At 42.1% G+C, this 15,198-nt stretch overlaps 1 protein-coding gene across 1 annotated transcript in view; it reads right to left on the reverse strand.

Annotated features, from left to right (window-relative positions):
- Positions 1-15,198, reverse strand: part of LOC106498388 (probable cation-transporting ATPase 13A4) — a 44,383-nt gene that overhangs the window by 12,649 nt on the left and 16,536 nt on the right. Inside the window, exons 9-20 of the mRNA XM_013959613.2 lie at positions 14,427-14,558; positions 13,034-13,204; positions 12,423-12,580; positions 8,940-9,128; positions 8,564-8,625; positions 7,651-7,801; positions 6,150-6,236; positions 5,258-5,411; positions 4,496-4,607; positions 2,526-2,650; positions 1,347-1,510; positions 176-298 (exon numbers count right to left, since the gene is read on the reverse strand). Coding sequence (XP_013815067.2) covers positions 176-298; positions 1,347-1,510; positions 2,526-2,650; positions 4,496-4,607; positions 5,258-5,411; positions 6,150-6,236; positions 7,651-7,801; positions 8,564-8,625; positions 8,940-9,128; positions 12,423-12,580; positions 13,034-13,204; positions 14,427-14,558 — 1,628 coding nt within the window. The remainder of the gene's footprint in view (positions 1-175; positions 299-1,346; positions 1,511-2,525; positions 2,651-4,495; positions 4,608-5,257; positions 5,412-6,149; positions 6,237-7,650; positions 7,802-8,563; positions 8,626-8,939; positions 9,129-12,422; positions 12,581-13,033; positions 13,205-14,426; positions 14,559-15,198) is intronic.

The raw sequence follows: 15,198 nt of genomic DNA on the forward strand, positions 1-15,198 counted from the left end.
TTTCTCCACACATTAACATCAGAGATCCATCCAGCCCACAGCTTGGGTATTTCAAATAGGTTAGATTTATTCCCAAATTAGAGATCCAGATCCAGATCTCTTCAGCTAATTATATCAGCAAAATCCAAATCTGCTGAATGGCAAATCTGCCCCAATTAAATAACCCAGATCTTACCTTTGGAAGTAAGTGGCTGAAATGCTGTGCTACAATTTGGTATGATTTTCCACTCATGGCAAAATGGTATTGGCCTGATCCAGCTGCCAGCCTGATTCTTCTTTCAGCCTGACTGTCATCATCCTATAAACCAGGCCAGAGTGAGTGCTGTTCCTAGGCTGCTGTGTGCATTTCTCCATGCACTATCACAGAGAAAGAAAAAGGACATCCCATGGGCAAGGCACTTGTGAAGGCTCTAGGAGACCTGGATTCAAGGCCTGGTCCCTTTGCCAGGATTTGTAAAGGGATTTAGGCATATAATGCCATTATTTTCAGTGTGAACTGGGTGCCTCGTATGTCTTTTAAAAACTGTCCCTTGGCATAGCTCTGTTTTAGCCCCATCGTTAAAAGTGTCGACCTTGTGGGCTGCACAGTGAGTGAGAGGCACCAGAGAGCATATGGGCCCCATAGCTAGGTATGCCTTTTTGCAGTGAATGATGGTGAAGATGCTGCTCAGACTGGGAACTGGCAATGGCAGCCCCTCAACAGACCCTGCAGAGATTCCCTGCCATCTGCCTGACCCTAATACCTCCCAGAGGAGGGTCAGCTCCTTCAGACATACTCTTCAGGGAGAGAGTAATTGGTCTTTGTCTCAGTTTCATTGTGGAGATATTTGATTAATAAAATTTCTTAGCATACTTAGCTTATGTTTCACTGTGCATATACAATTTCTCAACAGTTTATCTGTTTTAATTTTGCATGTATTGCAAAGAGCTAACTCTCTATCTGCTCAAACAGAGATGGCAGGGCAGTCCCACAGATTTTGACTTCATATCTGTACCATCAAACATATCTTGCAGGGAAACATTCTTGAAACTGGCATCAGACCATTCTGAGGGCTGGAAACAAATCTTTCATGGTTTTCTGCAAAGATGTTCCCAAGACTAGCCTAAGCAGTTTGCAAAAATACTGTTCACAAGATAATATGCTAGAAGGGAAACTCTGGGGGAGGGTAACATCTTCATAAAGATCACTTTCTTTTTAATCACTTTTCTGGAAAATCACATTCTGTAGGGCAGATGGTGGTGAATGACTAGTCTCTGTTATACTAGCATAATCCCACTGCATTATTTAAAGCGTTCCAGCTTAGTTTGTTTTCTTCTTGCATGACACCCGCTTGTCTATTGCTCACCAGGCTTCCGTAATCTTTAGTATTGTTTTCATCTAGTGGTTTCCAGGTTACAGATGCTGAAAGAGACCCAGGTATTTTGTTTGCTTCCACAAGAATCACTGGGTTGGTTGGAGAAATCATCCCAGCATTTTTGGCAGCAGTTATAGCTGTCTGAACATTGTCACCTACAAAAACCAAGGGGAGTGTTATCCGCATATTTCCGCAATGAGGAATTGTTCAGGGGGAAAACATTAGCCTTTTCCTGAATTCTGAGTTTTCAGATATACCCACAGGTAACAGTAAGATTTCAGAGTCTGTGCTTAAGAAAAAAACAAACTATAGTTTTGGATGAAGACCAAAACTTTGCATATGAGGTCTGTCTCAATAATTAAATATATATTTCATTTGGCCTGAGCTTGAAGAAATTGAGCTGGGGAATGTGCTCCTAGATTCTCTGTTTTACACAATAAACAATAAGGGATTCACTGTTAAGTTGCTGCTAGTATCACTGACACTCCTCAATTGCCCTTAGACTGCTTTGGCGTAAGATGGGTGCTGAAGGGGGTGAAGCCCAAGAAGACAAGATCTGTGTGACTCCTGGAAAAAATGTCTTTGGACCATGGAAGAACTCCTCTGGTATTTCTTCTGTCCAAATCCAAACCAGCCCTTCAAGGAAAACATGGGATAAATGGGGACTGGTAGGCAGGCAAGTATGTGAAGCTGACTTAGCATATGCTCTGATAAATCACAGCAGCCACAAGGTTCAGTAATTTGTCCTGGCACCCATGCTCTATCTGGGCTGGTTTATGACCACAGGATTTCAAGAGGCCCTACAAAGAAGGGATCCTGCAGGATATGTTTTTGTGCATGTCATCTGGTAATCCTAACCAGGGAGAAAAAATGGACTCACTGGAAAGCACCAGAGGAACAGCAAGGCTCTGATCCATGGTGAAAGTGGGACAGATTAAGAGTTAGGTATCTGACAAAGCCTGGTGTATTTGCCAGGGACATAAACATGCACACATGCCACTACTATAACACAGATGCTTCTTGGAATATAATTGTCTGAAAGACACAAATGTCTCTGTGCTCCTGCCAGTGGTGGTGATAAAGCAGCAGACTGCTTGTTCACTCATACATGGTTGAATTCCCTCATGTCTGGGCCAGTGACCACATAAATAACCCAACCTATTTAGATACCTGTAACCATAACACTCCTGATGCGTGCAGCACTGAGCTCTTCTAGGACAGGCTTTGTCTCTCTCTTCAATCGATTCTCCATTATCAGCAGGCCCAGGAATGTCAGATCAGATTCCACCTCCTCCCTTAGAAAGAACAGACAGACAGGTCTAATTCTTCTTTTTCCCTTTGGCCTGTTTTGGCATTGAATTTGCTGAAGGCTAGCTATAGCTAGTAAACACCCAATCTAATTCAAAAGAATTCAGATAATGAGTTAGTTCTCAATAGTCCCAGGCTGCCTGTCTATTATGGTGCTATTTTCACACCAGGAGTGTTTGCATACCACGGCAGCAGGTGGTGCTGGTTGTCTGTGGAGGAACTTCACTTGATTTTTCATCGTTTTATTCTGTTCTTCCCTTGTTCTGCAGAGTGAGCTTAGTACATAATCAGTTTCCAGCCCATCTTTGCTTAATTACCAAACCAAAAAAGAGCCAATTTGGAACTGTCCACCCTACAAACCAACATGAAGCCTGACTGATAAGCTGGACTATTTTCTATTCACGCACTTTCACTAGGCAGCACAAAAAAGCTCCCTGAATTTCCTGCAGGATTCCCAAACTGTGGTGGTCTGATTTGGAAAGTTCATGCTCACTAGCCTTTTTCATTTGAGGACTATACAGCAAAGATACCCATATTAGCAAATGGTATCTGCTACTCCTGACATTCATACCTGAGCAAATAGCATGTGAGAACTCCAACTCTGTTCTTTCCTACTCTCTTTACACCTGTGCTTTGCCTTTTTTTACAGTTGATAAATGCAAGTGAGGACAGAATTTTGTAAACAATCCCATCACTGAGGCATAAACTAGAGAGAGTTCAGGTTCCTCCAGGGAACTGGGTTTCCTCTGAACAGCTTGAAAAATTAAAAGCTTTTAAGCACTTATTTTAGCCACTGTAGACAGGAGGAGGTGACGCCAAACAGTTGCATGGCAGTCAGAATAGCCGAGTCAGGTGATGCCTGAACAGTCAGTGCTTTCACAACAGGGCTCTGATTGTGTTTGACCTCCAGTTTTCTTTTTTCCCCTGGCAATATATACATTACCCATGCTATGACTGCACACACAACTGCAAAATATGGGACATATCATACACATTTGCTCACTGGATTGGATAAGTCAGTGATACCTGTCACAAGAATTAAACAAACTGCTTGTGCTTTGCCTCAGTGCCAGTGCCACTGGCCCTTTCGGCAAGTGAAGAACCCAGTGAAAAAGCAAGTGAAACCCATCTGGATTAGGACCTGCAGCTAGTGAACAGAAAGGACAGCAGATGCCCTAAGTAGCCGCAAATGTTTCATAAATGATGTTTCTGAAACATCACAGGCAAGAGCTACACGAATTTGTGGAAAGGCATACGGATGCATGTGTGTGTTGAGGCCTGTGGAAAACTAATACTATGAGAGTAGCAGAAGAGTTGGCTGTTCAGCTGGCTGCTCTATGCTAGAAAGATGAATACAGATTGGATCAAGACAGCAACAGAGGATAGCCTGCTTTCTTTGACTGGGCTAGAGAATAGGTGGAGTGATGGGAGTCATCTGCTGCCTTTGCTTAATCAAGAAGCCAGAACAACAGAGGAAGAGACTTCTCTTAGGCAGAAAGCCTGGATACATCAACAAGAAGATTGGTAGAAATGATGGATTGAAGGATGGTTCAGGGTATACCGGAGTTATACTCCCCGTGTTGATCAGTTTTTAAGAAATGTCTAAGGATTTTAGGTGTAGACTTACAGCATGGGTTAGTGAACTGCCCTCTACCCATTCTCAGACAGATCTATATCCAGATTTAAATCAGATTCTGTTTGATTAGAATCCATCAGAACTGTCTGTCCTACAGCCCTGCTCTTGGCAAAGGCTCTGTGGTAACTGTACTATCTGAGGTACTACTAACACATGGTTGAATGTGGCTGATGATAAGAAGCAAACCATTGCTTACCTTGTTAGATCAGCAGATTGTCTCTCTGCCTGTAGAGGTTTATATGCCAATCCGATGACCCTAAAGCCTTGTGCTGTATAGAGCAGAAGCTTGCTTTCAAAGTTCAATGGGACTGTGCAAAAGAGAAAAGACAGTTCCTCAGGACATTTGTCTGCTTTTTAAAAAAAGGGGAATAATCTTGGAAGCCTTGAAGCAGGAAAGGTTCCCGTCCCGGAGAACTAGGAGGACTGCAGAGGGTACACCTACCATTTACAATAGGCCAAAGGCATTAAGGAAAGCTGCTGAACTGAGCTTTGCTCAATAAGAAAATCATTGCCTCTCCTGTCACTCTGTACTTTGGATCCTAAGCTGCTGTGCAAAGGCTTGAATGTAATGATCCAGTGCCTCATGAAAGAGCTGTGCTCTTCTAGCTGCTCTCCTGAGGCTTGGAGAGAAAAGAAAACCTTTTTTGGTGTGTACTGGACCTCTAGACAACTTTTTCAAATATCTATTCTGGTAGAGACTGCATATCTTGTGCAACAGTTTGTACCTGCTCTTGTCCCTTAGCAGTGCATCTTTGCTGAGAAGGGTTGGATGAGAGCTTAGCTTTAGACTTGTTGGAGCACAACAGAGAGATTCTGACTTGCCATGATGAAGTATAAAGTCTTAGACCCAGAAACCATATTTGGACCTTCCATTTCATCACACCATTAAACATACACCACATTAAACTTCATACCATTATACGTATGTGTTTCTAGGAAGCATTTACACGTCAGTTACCTGTTTCTACTCTACATAACTTGGCTACCGTTTCTGGAGCTCCTTTTGTGAAGACCTCTTGTTCCCCACCAATTTCCTGAGCAATGACAGACATTCTCTGCAAGGCTGAAGAAAATGGAAACTGGTATAAAATGGTAATTCCTTCCACTGGGGCCTAGAAGAAAAGCAAGGGCATTAGTCACTGCAGCAAGGATTTTAATCTCAAATCAAAGGATTTTAGGCCTATCACCTGAGCCATGGTGAGAAGCTGACCCAAAATATGATTCACCCTTGCCTTTTCTTGAATAAATGGGCTGATTTCTCACAGTGGGACAGAAGGGACTGTGGATGAAGAGGGGACAAAATTGGACAGAAATGTCTAGCCTAAGCAGTAGGAAAAGCTCACTGCCAATTTAAGCAGACTTTTGGATATATTTTTCTGAAAGGAACTCAGTAGTGAATGTCCTTTTACTTTAACAAGACTCTGCAAGGTCTTACACTGGTCTTGCAAAGCAAAAAGGGATGTCTGAAAGCCCTCCCTTGGTGTACATCACTAGTCTGGCATCAGCTGCCACACTTCACTGCAGTTTCAAATGCTTTTATCAGCCTCCATCACTCCACTGAGTTTGGACTGAGTCTGGAGCCACCAGGAGAGCCGAGGTCCTGAGATGGACAATCATGCCAGCCAACAGCCCCCTGCTCAAAGCTCTGTTTCTGATGTGAGCAGCAAATTCCCCCTGGCTTCTCTCTTCAATCAGAGAAAATGAGGCGATCTCTTTGCAGGCAGTGCAAACATGATGAAGTGTAGAAGAGCCGTCTTGGGTTAGGACAACCAAGCATTACTTTACTGAAAGGTAACTCTCACACTGACAGTTTAACTTGTTCATGGATGTGTATCTTTCAAATAGCTTACATTGCTGGCTTTAGGCCCAGGTCTAACAACTGTAGTATGTGTGGATCCTTGACCTTCAACCCGGTGTGCACTGGAATCATCTATCACCTGTGTATTGAAAGACGAAAATCTTTTAGATCACACACACCAGTAGAACAGAAAGGAACCTCAATGGATCATTTAGAGCCCTTCCTTCCCTCAAAACAAGATATCTCCTTCATTCCGGAGAAGGGTTTGTCTAACCTCACACTAAGGGACTGACAGAGAATCCAGTGCCTTCCCTGGCAATCAAGTCTTGTGCTCCACCAGCCTCACTGATATACCACTGTACTCTGCACAGCAAGCAGATTGTGTTTACTTCCAGACCATAAATACTTTAACCATCACAATCCACTCAAATGTGCAAAAATCTTTTTTTCTAGATAGAAGGTAGACCCAGTAGAAAAAGAATAAGTGAAAGTTTTTATTAATGTAGAAAGCACCATCCTCTGCTCTTCAAGTCTTCCATAAACCAGCTGCATTTTTTAATCATCACAACATGACTGTGAGGAACGCAAATGACGATGATGTCAAAGGCCACAAGATAAATCCTGTTTCAAATAATTTATGACTTTGCCAGATGTCTGCCTAAGGCTGAAACAGCAGGGTAATGCCCCTGGGGAAAATCATCCTCTAACTCCTGTCATTACTGGACAGTTTATTCCCTAAAACTTGGCTCGTTTTATGTATTTTGCAGATAGAAAAGAGACACCTGTTTAGTGCCTTGTCACCTATGTAACTATCGAATCCTGCCCTGAATCTCTTGTCTTGCATCAGTAATGACTTGTGGCTACACCTTCCATCAGGTAATTATGAGCTGTTTTTCTCTTACCTATCTCAGATTTGAAGCCTTTCAGTTTTTGCAAATGCTCCTTTTTTCCCACATGATCAGATAGTAAATAGGAACATTGATGGTGTTTTGCAGGCAATGGGACAAAGACTGAATGCAGAGCGCTTTGAGATCTGCCATGCTTATGCTGTTCACATTACTTCACAGCAGTAGAACTTGTGGCTTCTCTTCAAGCCATGAGGCCTTGTGCCATCTTCAGGTTTGAGATCTCATGCCCGTATGAAATATCTCCACAATGACAGAGCTCTAACAAAGGTCAAAGTTTTGTATCCAGTTCAAAGCTGGCAGAAGTCTGTTACGTGCTCTGTAAAAACAGTGTGCATCTGCACATAAGCACACTTCCTGTCATCTGGCAGCTACAGTAAAAGTTGATACCCTAGTGGAATTTGCATAATATCCAAAACTTCCACTCAAATGATCTAAGTCCTCAAATTTCCCTGGGATAAAAGGTTTGGGCAGAAATAAGGAACATTTCTTTAAAAACCTGAGCATGTGGTAGCCCTTCTGGGGTTTAGCTGTTTTACTTCTGTGTGGAAACTGGCTATTTGCAAGGGAGGACTTGGGACACTTCTTTGTGAGAACACCAAAACTAACCCCCCATATTATTAGCATAACAACAAAGCACAGCTTTACCCAGTCAGTCGCCTCAAACATTTTCACGTCTAGTGGGTCTCCTTGGATCTTGCCATCCAATACAATTAGTGAATGACAGACTACCATTGCTCTGAACACTGGGGCCCAGGGCAGGCTGTGGTCTGCAGGGAAGCTGTGAATTTCCTGGAAGCTAATGCAAAAGAGAGTAGAAAAAGTATCATCACAGAACACCAAACAATATCTCACTAACAGCAAAAATTAAAACAAAAACAAAAACACATAAGTCAGAGACTATTAAAATCCTATCCTGTGATCAGACCATGAGCATGTTTCTAGGGACTTGTCCTCCCTCATGAGTTATTCCTCACTCACTTGTTAAAGGCTGTGATACACGTGCTCACAATAGGCATATTCTGGGTAGGCATATTTTAAGTACTTAGGGAGTCCATTGGGATGGGACAATCGGATGAACAGATTACTGTGAAAAATCTTGCTTGAGGCTTATGGAAGGACTCTGAGCTGTGAGGCCAATACAAGTTTGAGCATCTTCGTACATGCACATTCCTGGATATATATATGGGCAAAAACACAGGCACTGCAGGAACTGAGGGGCGACCTCATGGGTAACAGGGACTCCTTGTCATAAAGGGTTGGGGCACTGCTGTAGCTTTGAGATCTGACCTATCACGTTTACTCCAGACTACCCTGCCTGTGAGTGCTGTGCCAAATGCTGGCAACATTAGCTGCATCTTTTCATGTGGAGCAGGACCTGGGATGAGGTAACCAACTCACTTCACAAATACCAAAGAAAAAATATTGGAAATCAAAACATGTGGAACTTCAAACAGGTGCTTGACATTAGCAGTCCCTAAGACTTGTTCATACATCTAGGAAGAGAATCCAGTCACTCTCCCATCAAACTTTAATGCCATTGATTGTCAAGAAGCCTTACCAGTTTTTTTCAGAGGGCAGCAAGCCCCAGAGATCCAGGCCATCCTCTGTTAAGGTGCCAGTCTAAGTTAAAACATACATTTAAATTAATTTCCCACATGAGAGTTCCAAAAGAAATAAAAATCAAGACACATTTTAAGAAGTTACCATGCAGAAAATGCCAGCACAGTGAGCAAAGGTGCTACCAGCCAATTCTTATGCTCCAAGGAAAACAACAATGTTCAATATTGTGTGTTCAGACAACACAAACTCAAGCATGCAGGATTGGTCAGTGTGTTTGTAAAGCACAATGCAAATGCCTGGCCAAAATCCATCCTCTCCCACCCCTAGCACTGCTCCTATCAGTAATAAAAGAGTAACCAACACATAGCAGGTACTTTGTCAAAGCAGATGAGGTTCAGCTGTCCACACATGTTGATCCTCTGTGGGCTGATGCAGAAGATGCCCTTTTTCTTCAGCCTCCGCTGGGTATAAATGATCCCTGTTGTCAAGGCAGCTGGCAAAGCTGGAGGGACAGCAATAGTGATAATATCCAGAGCCTTCTTCGCTACTTCTCCTGCCTCCTCCTGACAGAAAATCAGAGGTAGTTATCAGCCAGAGGATGGCAGACATGGCTCCCTGGATCATTTGAGTAGAGCCCTCTTTATCCCACCTCCCCTGTGCTGCAGCTGTTTTCTGCCCATGCTATATCACATACTCATCTCCCTAAGAAATGAATTATTTTGATTTAATCAAAGACTTTGAGTCTACACCACTGCTAGAGAGTAACCCCCAGGGCTTCCTTCATTCTGCATTCTAAAAAGTCTGCCAACCAACCAGAGCTGACAGCCTCTTCCAAAGGACATGAGTTCAAACAGGCCAGGCAGGTTAAGGCATCCCCAGGAAAGCCCAGCTCCCCATAATGCAGCACACAATAGCCTGCCATTTTTATGGACATCCAACGAACTGCCTGTAGACGCAGCTCTGGGCTCCATATTGGGGTAACAGATGAGACATATGTGGTTGTGCTGAAGAGGAGAGCAGAATGTATAAGCTAATGATATCTTCTGACCTTATGTTCTAGGAGGTGTGAAAAGAAATTGCTTTTATCTGCAGGAAGAGACATTGAAGTAAAAGTCACATTTCTAAAAGCAATCTCTAATTTGGGGGCTTAGAAGTTGATGCAAAACTAGCTGCCAGGTGTTCTGGGTGTTAGCAGTGTTATCTCGGGCAGTCAGTATCACTGCTAAAGCATTCAAAGCATTTAAAATTGAGGTCCAGAACTTAGACACTGCAAGCTGAAGTCAATATATAGTTCAAAAGGATTTGTCCATGGCAAATCACTGAAAACCAGCATTATTACTGTTTTTGAGCTTGGGGCTTTGAACATAAACCATGCTGTATTTGGTGAGTTGAATTTCCATCCTGTTCTCATTCTTCCTTTATTGATACTGTTTTAGACCACAGAATGCACTAGTTTGATAGTATTTTGTATCTATTTTATGTAAGAATGAAGCAGTTATCCCTTTAGATAAATGCACTCACAGAAGAGAAAGTATTTGGTATATCATACTGATATGACTGAACCTCGTATCAGTGTGACAAAACAGTTCCAGTTGCTGTGATTATATCTGCTTGTGTTTTATGTGTTACAAGGTGAAGGAGTTAAACAAGGAAGGAAAAGCTGAAAAGCAGACTTTCTTAGATATCCTGAGGGGGATTCATCTTCTGAGACAACTGATTGTAGATTATCCCAAAGCAAAAAAAAGATTCAAAAGTTGAACTGCAGAATCAAACTTGCCATTCAGGACCCAGCCTTTCTATTGGCAGATAATTGTTGATGCATGGCACAATTTCTGGAAACTTTCTAAAGAAGTTCTAAAGGAATAAAATTTAAAAAAATGATAAACAACTGCTTACCATGTACAACTATGTCTTACACTGGCCTGAGTCATCTAGAGAAATGGAAAGTAGCATGTGTGAACTGTTTTTAAAAGGGTTTCAGGGGATCTCCAGAGATACAAAGACCAGTATACCAGAATCCTAGGTGTATCAACAGGCTTTAATTACCCTCATCAGGCTCGCTATGGCCCCCATCCACACCTTCTGCCCATGGGTTCAGGAATTCCTTTTAAGCTCAGGCTTGGGCTTTCATTCCCTGCCTAAGCTGTGTTGTAGAAGTGCTGGTCTCCGGCATTGCTTCCTGGATGGACCCTCTCACATTTACGCTGCAGTCTTGTCTCTGGTCCTGTCTTTGGCCCCACTTCCTGCTGCTCCTGACTGGACCCTGGACCTGATTTATCAGTCTGCCTTGTCTGTGGCTATTGATGGGCCCTCTTACCAGCACCTGGATTTGGTTGTCATGTTTAGATGCTGTTGGATTGCACTCTGGGTGATGAGGGCACTGCCTGTGCTGTGGTCACCCTAGGATCCTGGCTTGCCTTCCCTCATGGAGCAGCTGGCCCTTGATGCTCTCTAACACAGTAAGTCTAAGTTCTACGTTGAGAAACCTAATTAAAATTATGCTAAAGAATTCATGGACCCTTGATGTAAATGGTACACTAGGGAAGAGTCAACATAGTCTTCACAGAGGGAATTCATGTCCCATAAACCTCCTTGAGAACTCTGGAAAAAATCAATGGGCACATGGGTATGTGATCCAGTTGATACAGGACACTTGGCTTTTCAAAAGCTATTGATGATGTTGTTTCCCAAAAGCTTTCAAAGAAGCTCTCTCTAAGCTGGGTGATAACTAAGTGAAGGCTATATTCTCTCATAAATGACTATACAAAGATATGAAATAAAGGGCAGGAGAAAATGGGGAATTCTTTATGACAGCAGTAAACCTCAGGGATCTGTGTTCAGGACTGTACTCTTCAGGGCTCTGTAACACGGAAGAAAGATAGCTGAAGGGGTGGACCATAGTCTTAAATCATGAATGGTAGGGAAACATAAAATAAAAAGCAGTGATTCATTAATTCTTTAAAACAAAAACCTTAGGTGCCTTCAGAGGATTTACCAGACAGCAGGTATTAAAACACTGTCACACAGTACATAACGAAACTGGAAATAACTGCCACAGGTGTTGTCAAGGCCAATGCACAAATGATTTCACAAAGATATTAAAGCAAGCTCTAGGGGATAATCCAATAGTGGCTATTAAAGCTAGCTGATCCAGATACAAAAGCTAGCTTAGTGATTCCTTAATCTTTTCTCTTCCAGAAGCTAGAAGACTATACCAGGGAAGAATTGCTCTATACTTATCCCATTTCCTGTGCTCTTTCCATAAGCATCTGATATCTGCTACAGTGAGAGACAATGGACTGGGATAGATGGGTCTTTGATCTAATAAACTACAGCTTCTGGAAGCTGCTTTTTCAGAGTGACATATTAGTCTGTGTCCAATGTAACCCATGATCCACTTGTAATTTTTCTAGGAACATGCAAGAAGTCCTACTAGAACTCTGTAAAAACTGTTTGCAAAGTGCTAAGCTCTTGGGATCTCCTATCTCTAGAAACTAGTCTGCCCACCACATATATTGTCTTATCTAGCCTGTGCTGATACATGTCACGGAAAGAGACAGTCAGCATACAGGAGGTTGCCAATCTACAAGATACACATAGCACACACAGGATTTGCTAAGACCTCAGAAGAAATGACAATTGGGAAAACTGTATTTTGACACCTTGGAAGTGAAAATATGAGTTTTTTTGTGTTGCTACAAAAACAATTTCATTAAAAATGGCATTATATATTAAGGCAAGAAGGAGACTGAAAAGGACCATAATTCTTATATATAAATGTATATGAAGCCACTCAAGTTTCAAGTCTTTTGAAGCTTGGTGTGATGATGTGTCCTACCTTCTAGAAAGTAACTCACCCCACTAAGTGTAAATACACACACTGCATATATCATTCCAATGGCTGCAAATGCTATGAGGAACATCATGAAACGGAGAGCATCTCTGTACAGCTTGAAGTTCATGGGTTTAGGGTAGAGAATGGACCTCACCAGATCCCCTTTGGCTGTATTGAAACCTGGAACAACAAACCAAAATCATTCCAAGGGGAAAATTCTTCAAGAAGTTGTCTAAGAAAAATTGAGGGCTTTGAAATGGCACACAATTGCTATAACTTAAAATAGAAGGCCCAGATCTTTCATTACACTGTATTTAAACTACTTTGTAGAAGCCTCCAAAAAAAAAGTTATATTTTTCTTAAGCAAGATGATGGTTTTCAATGTTTCAGAAACGAAGACAGATTTTTCTTCCTAATCATATGTTAGTGGTTTCTGTAAAGGTCATGCCAGGCAAACTGAAACAATGCATATTAGCTCAGTCCAGCCTGAGATATCAGTTCTCAGGCTGACTGTTGTTGAGTTTGGATTAACTCCCTTAACTTAATGTGACTGGGCACAATAGACCTTTAAGTCAGACTCTGGTCCAGCTAGAAAAAACATGAAAATTTAAGCAAACTGAAGTGTTGACTGACCAGTACGCAGCACCACAGCTTTCACTTCTCCTCTGTCATCTGCCTTGGTCTGTATGACCTCTGTTCCGCAGAAGAGGACATGTTTTTTGTAATCCTCTGCACAATGCATTCTCCAGGGCTTGACATTATCAGCTTGCGGTAAGTGGGTCTTTGTTACTGGAATACTTTCCCCTAGGGAAGATTATCTCAGATGAGTAAAGTTGTAGTACACCTTAAAATTAGCCTGCTGATTTTCTAGGAAGTACAGTATCTAGATAGATGGCAAGTGATAGGTATTCACTAGAGAAACCAGTTTAGAGAAAAGTTACATTTATATTGTGACATCTTCAGAGTGGATAAGGCTTTGGAGCCTAAGAAGCAAAGATCCACGCTCTGACAGAGAAAAGCTCTCCTTTGCATCAGTACAGCAGCTTCTTGTACGTCCGAGAACTGAAAACAGGCTAAGGACTCCAAAACCTGGCTATAGATAAGGAGACTTGAACAGAGACCTGAACTGATGTCACAGGACTCCAGCTAATGGCCACAACTTGTTTATCTAGTTGGAACCTCATGTGCTGGTCACTATTCCCTTAGGCAGATTAAACATGACATTGCCTATTTTCCCTTCCTAAAAAAAAGAAGAGCCTTTAGCTCAGTGTCTGACAGATGACAAATATCCTACTGACATCTGAGCAGACACACTCAGATAAAGAAGCAGAAATATTTTTACTGAGCAGTCAGCAGCTGAGGCTTTCTACAGGAAAGGGGTTTCTGGAATTTTTCACTTACATTAAATTTCAGAACTATTGGTTTCAGTTTGATTCAGACAGAGGCCAAATTTAAAAACAGGAAACAAAATTATGAACATCTCCTGCACCAAAAATCTTGCTTTTCATTAAACTCCCCCACCTGGTGTCTCCTCTCCTGCTATCACATAAATGTGGGGATAACTGTCTCGAGAGCTAGGAAGACAATCCAGCATATTGGAGCAGTTGCAGTGGCCAGAGAAGAAACATTCAGAGTGACTGAAATCCATACAATCTTACTGGACTGTATGCCCTGTGCGGGAACAGCTTTGTTCCATATCTACCCCTTCTTTTCCTGTCCTGTCCTTCACTGTCCACTCTTCTTTCTTTTCTAGTTATAGAATCCCTTCCTAAATGCCCCATCCCAGGAGGGAAGAAAAGATGATCTGCCCTTCTCAAAGTTCATCTTGTCTATTTAGATAAGCTAGGGCTAACTGCAATTCAGTCTGTGCTACAGCAAATATGCCAGAAAACCCCCTTCTAGGCTAGCTATGGACAATTTGATAATAAGGATGATATATTATAATGCTGTGTGTCCTGCGTCACTGGCTGAAGCCATAGGACTATGATGATGTTTTGATGGGAAGGATGGCAGGGATGAGCGGTACCTGTCAGCATGCTTTCATTTACAATGCACTGCCCACTGACCAGGATGGCATCACAAGGTAAAAGAGCTCTGCCCTCTTTCAAAACCAGCATGTCTCCAGGGACAAGAAGGTGTGATTCCAGTTCTTGGAAACCTGTAGGTGACATGTAATGTAAACTTTCTGCTTCATATGTTTCTCTGCAGTAAGGGGAAAGAAAGAAAAGAAACTACCAGTTGAACAGCTTGTTACTTCCTTGTAATAGCTGAAAACAGACACAGGACTGCAAGTAGGACCTAAGACTACAGTCTCCCATACTGAGAAAAGTCTGGGTGTGATTCAAGTTCCAGAATTCTTTCTTATCTCTCCAGGAGCCCAACCAATAGCTATTGTTCCAATGTGCTCACCTAACTGAAGAAGTTTGGATTCACATTTCTTAGTCTGACACCATCTTTTTGGTTGCATTCCAAATAGCATGGCAAAGAACAGACTTCAAATGCAGCAATTAGGTGGACTTACAGCTATTAAATGGCTAATCATGTAGTGGGCTTTGACAGTGCTGCTTTAAGAAAAGTGACATAGTTTTTCCTGATAATTTGGTGATAAGACTCTGCTCATGAAGTTGTGAATATGACTGATGTGTTGCAACATAGTTCCAGGTCAAATTAACCCACTCTGCAGAAACCAGTTAACCAGGTTGATGGGCAGAAAAGGAAATTGTTCTGGAAGGAATCTGATACTAGACATTCTCAGCTGTGAACTGAATCGCTACAGAAATGAAATGTATATTAAGAAA

This window comes from Apteryx mantelli, chromosome 9, assembly GCF_036417845.1.
Source record: "Apteryx mantelli isolate bAptMan1 chromosome 9, bAptMan1.hap1, whole genome shotgun sequence".
Classification (NCBI taxonomy): Eukaryota; Metazoa; Chordata; class Aves; order Apterygiformes; family Apterygidae; genus Apteryx; species Apteryx mantelli.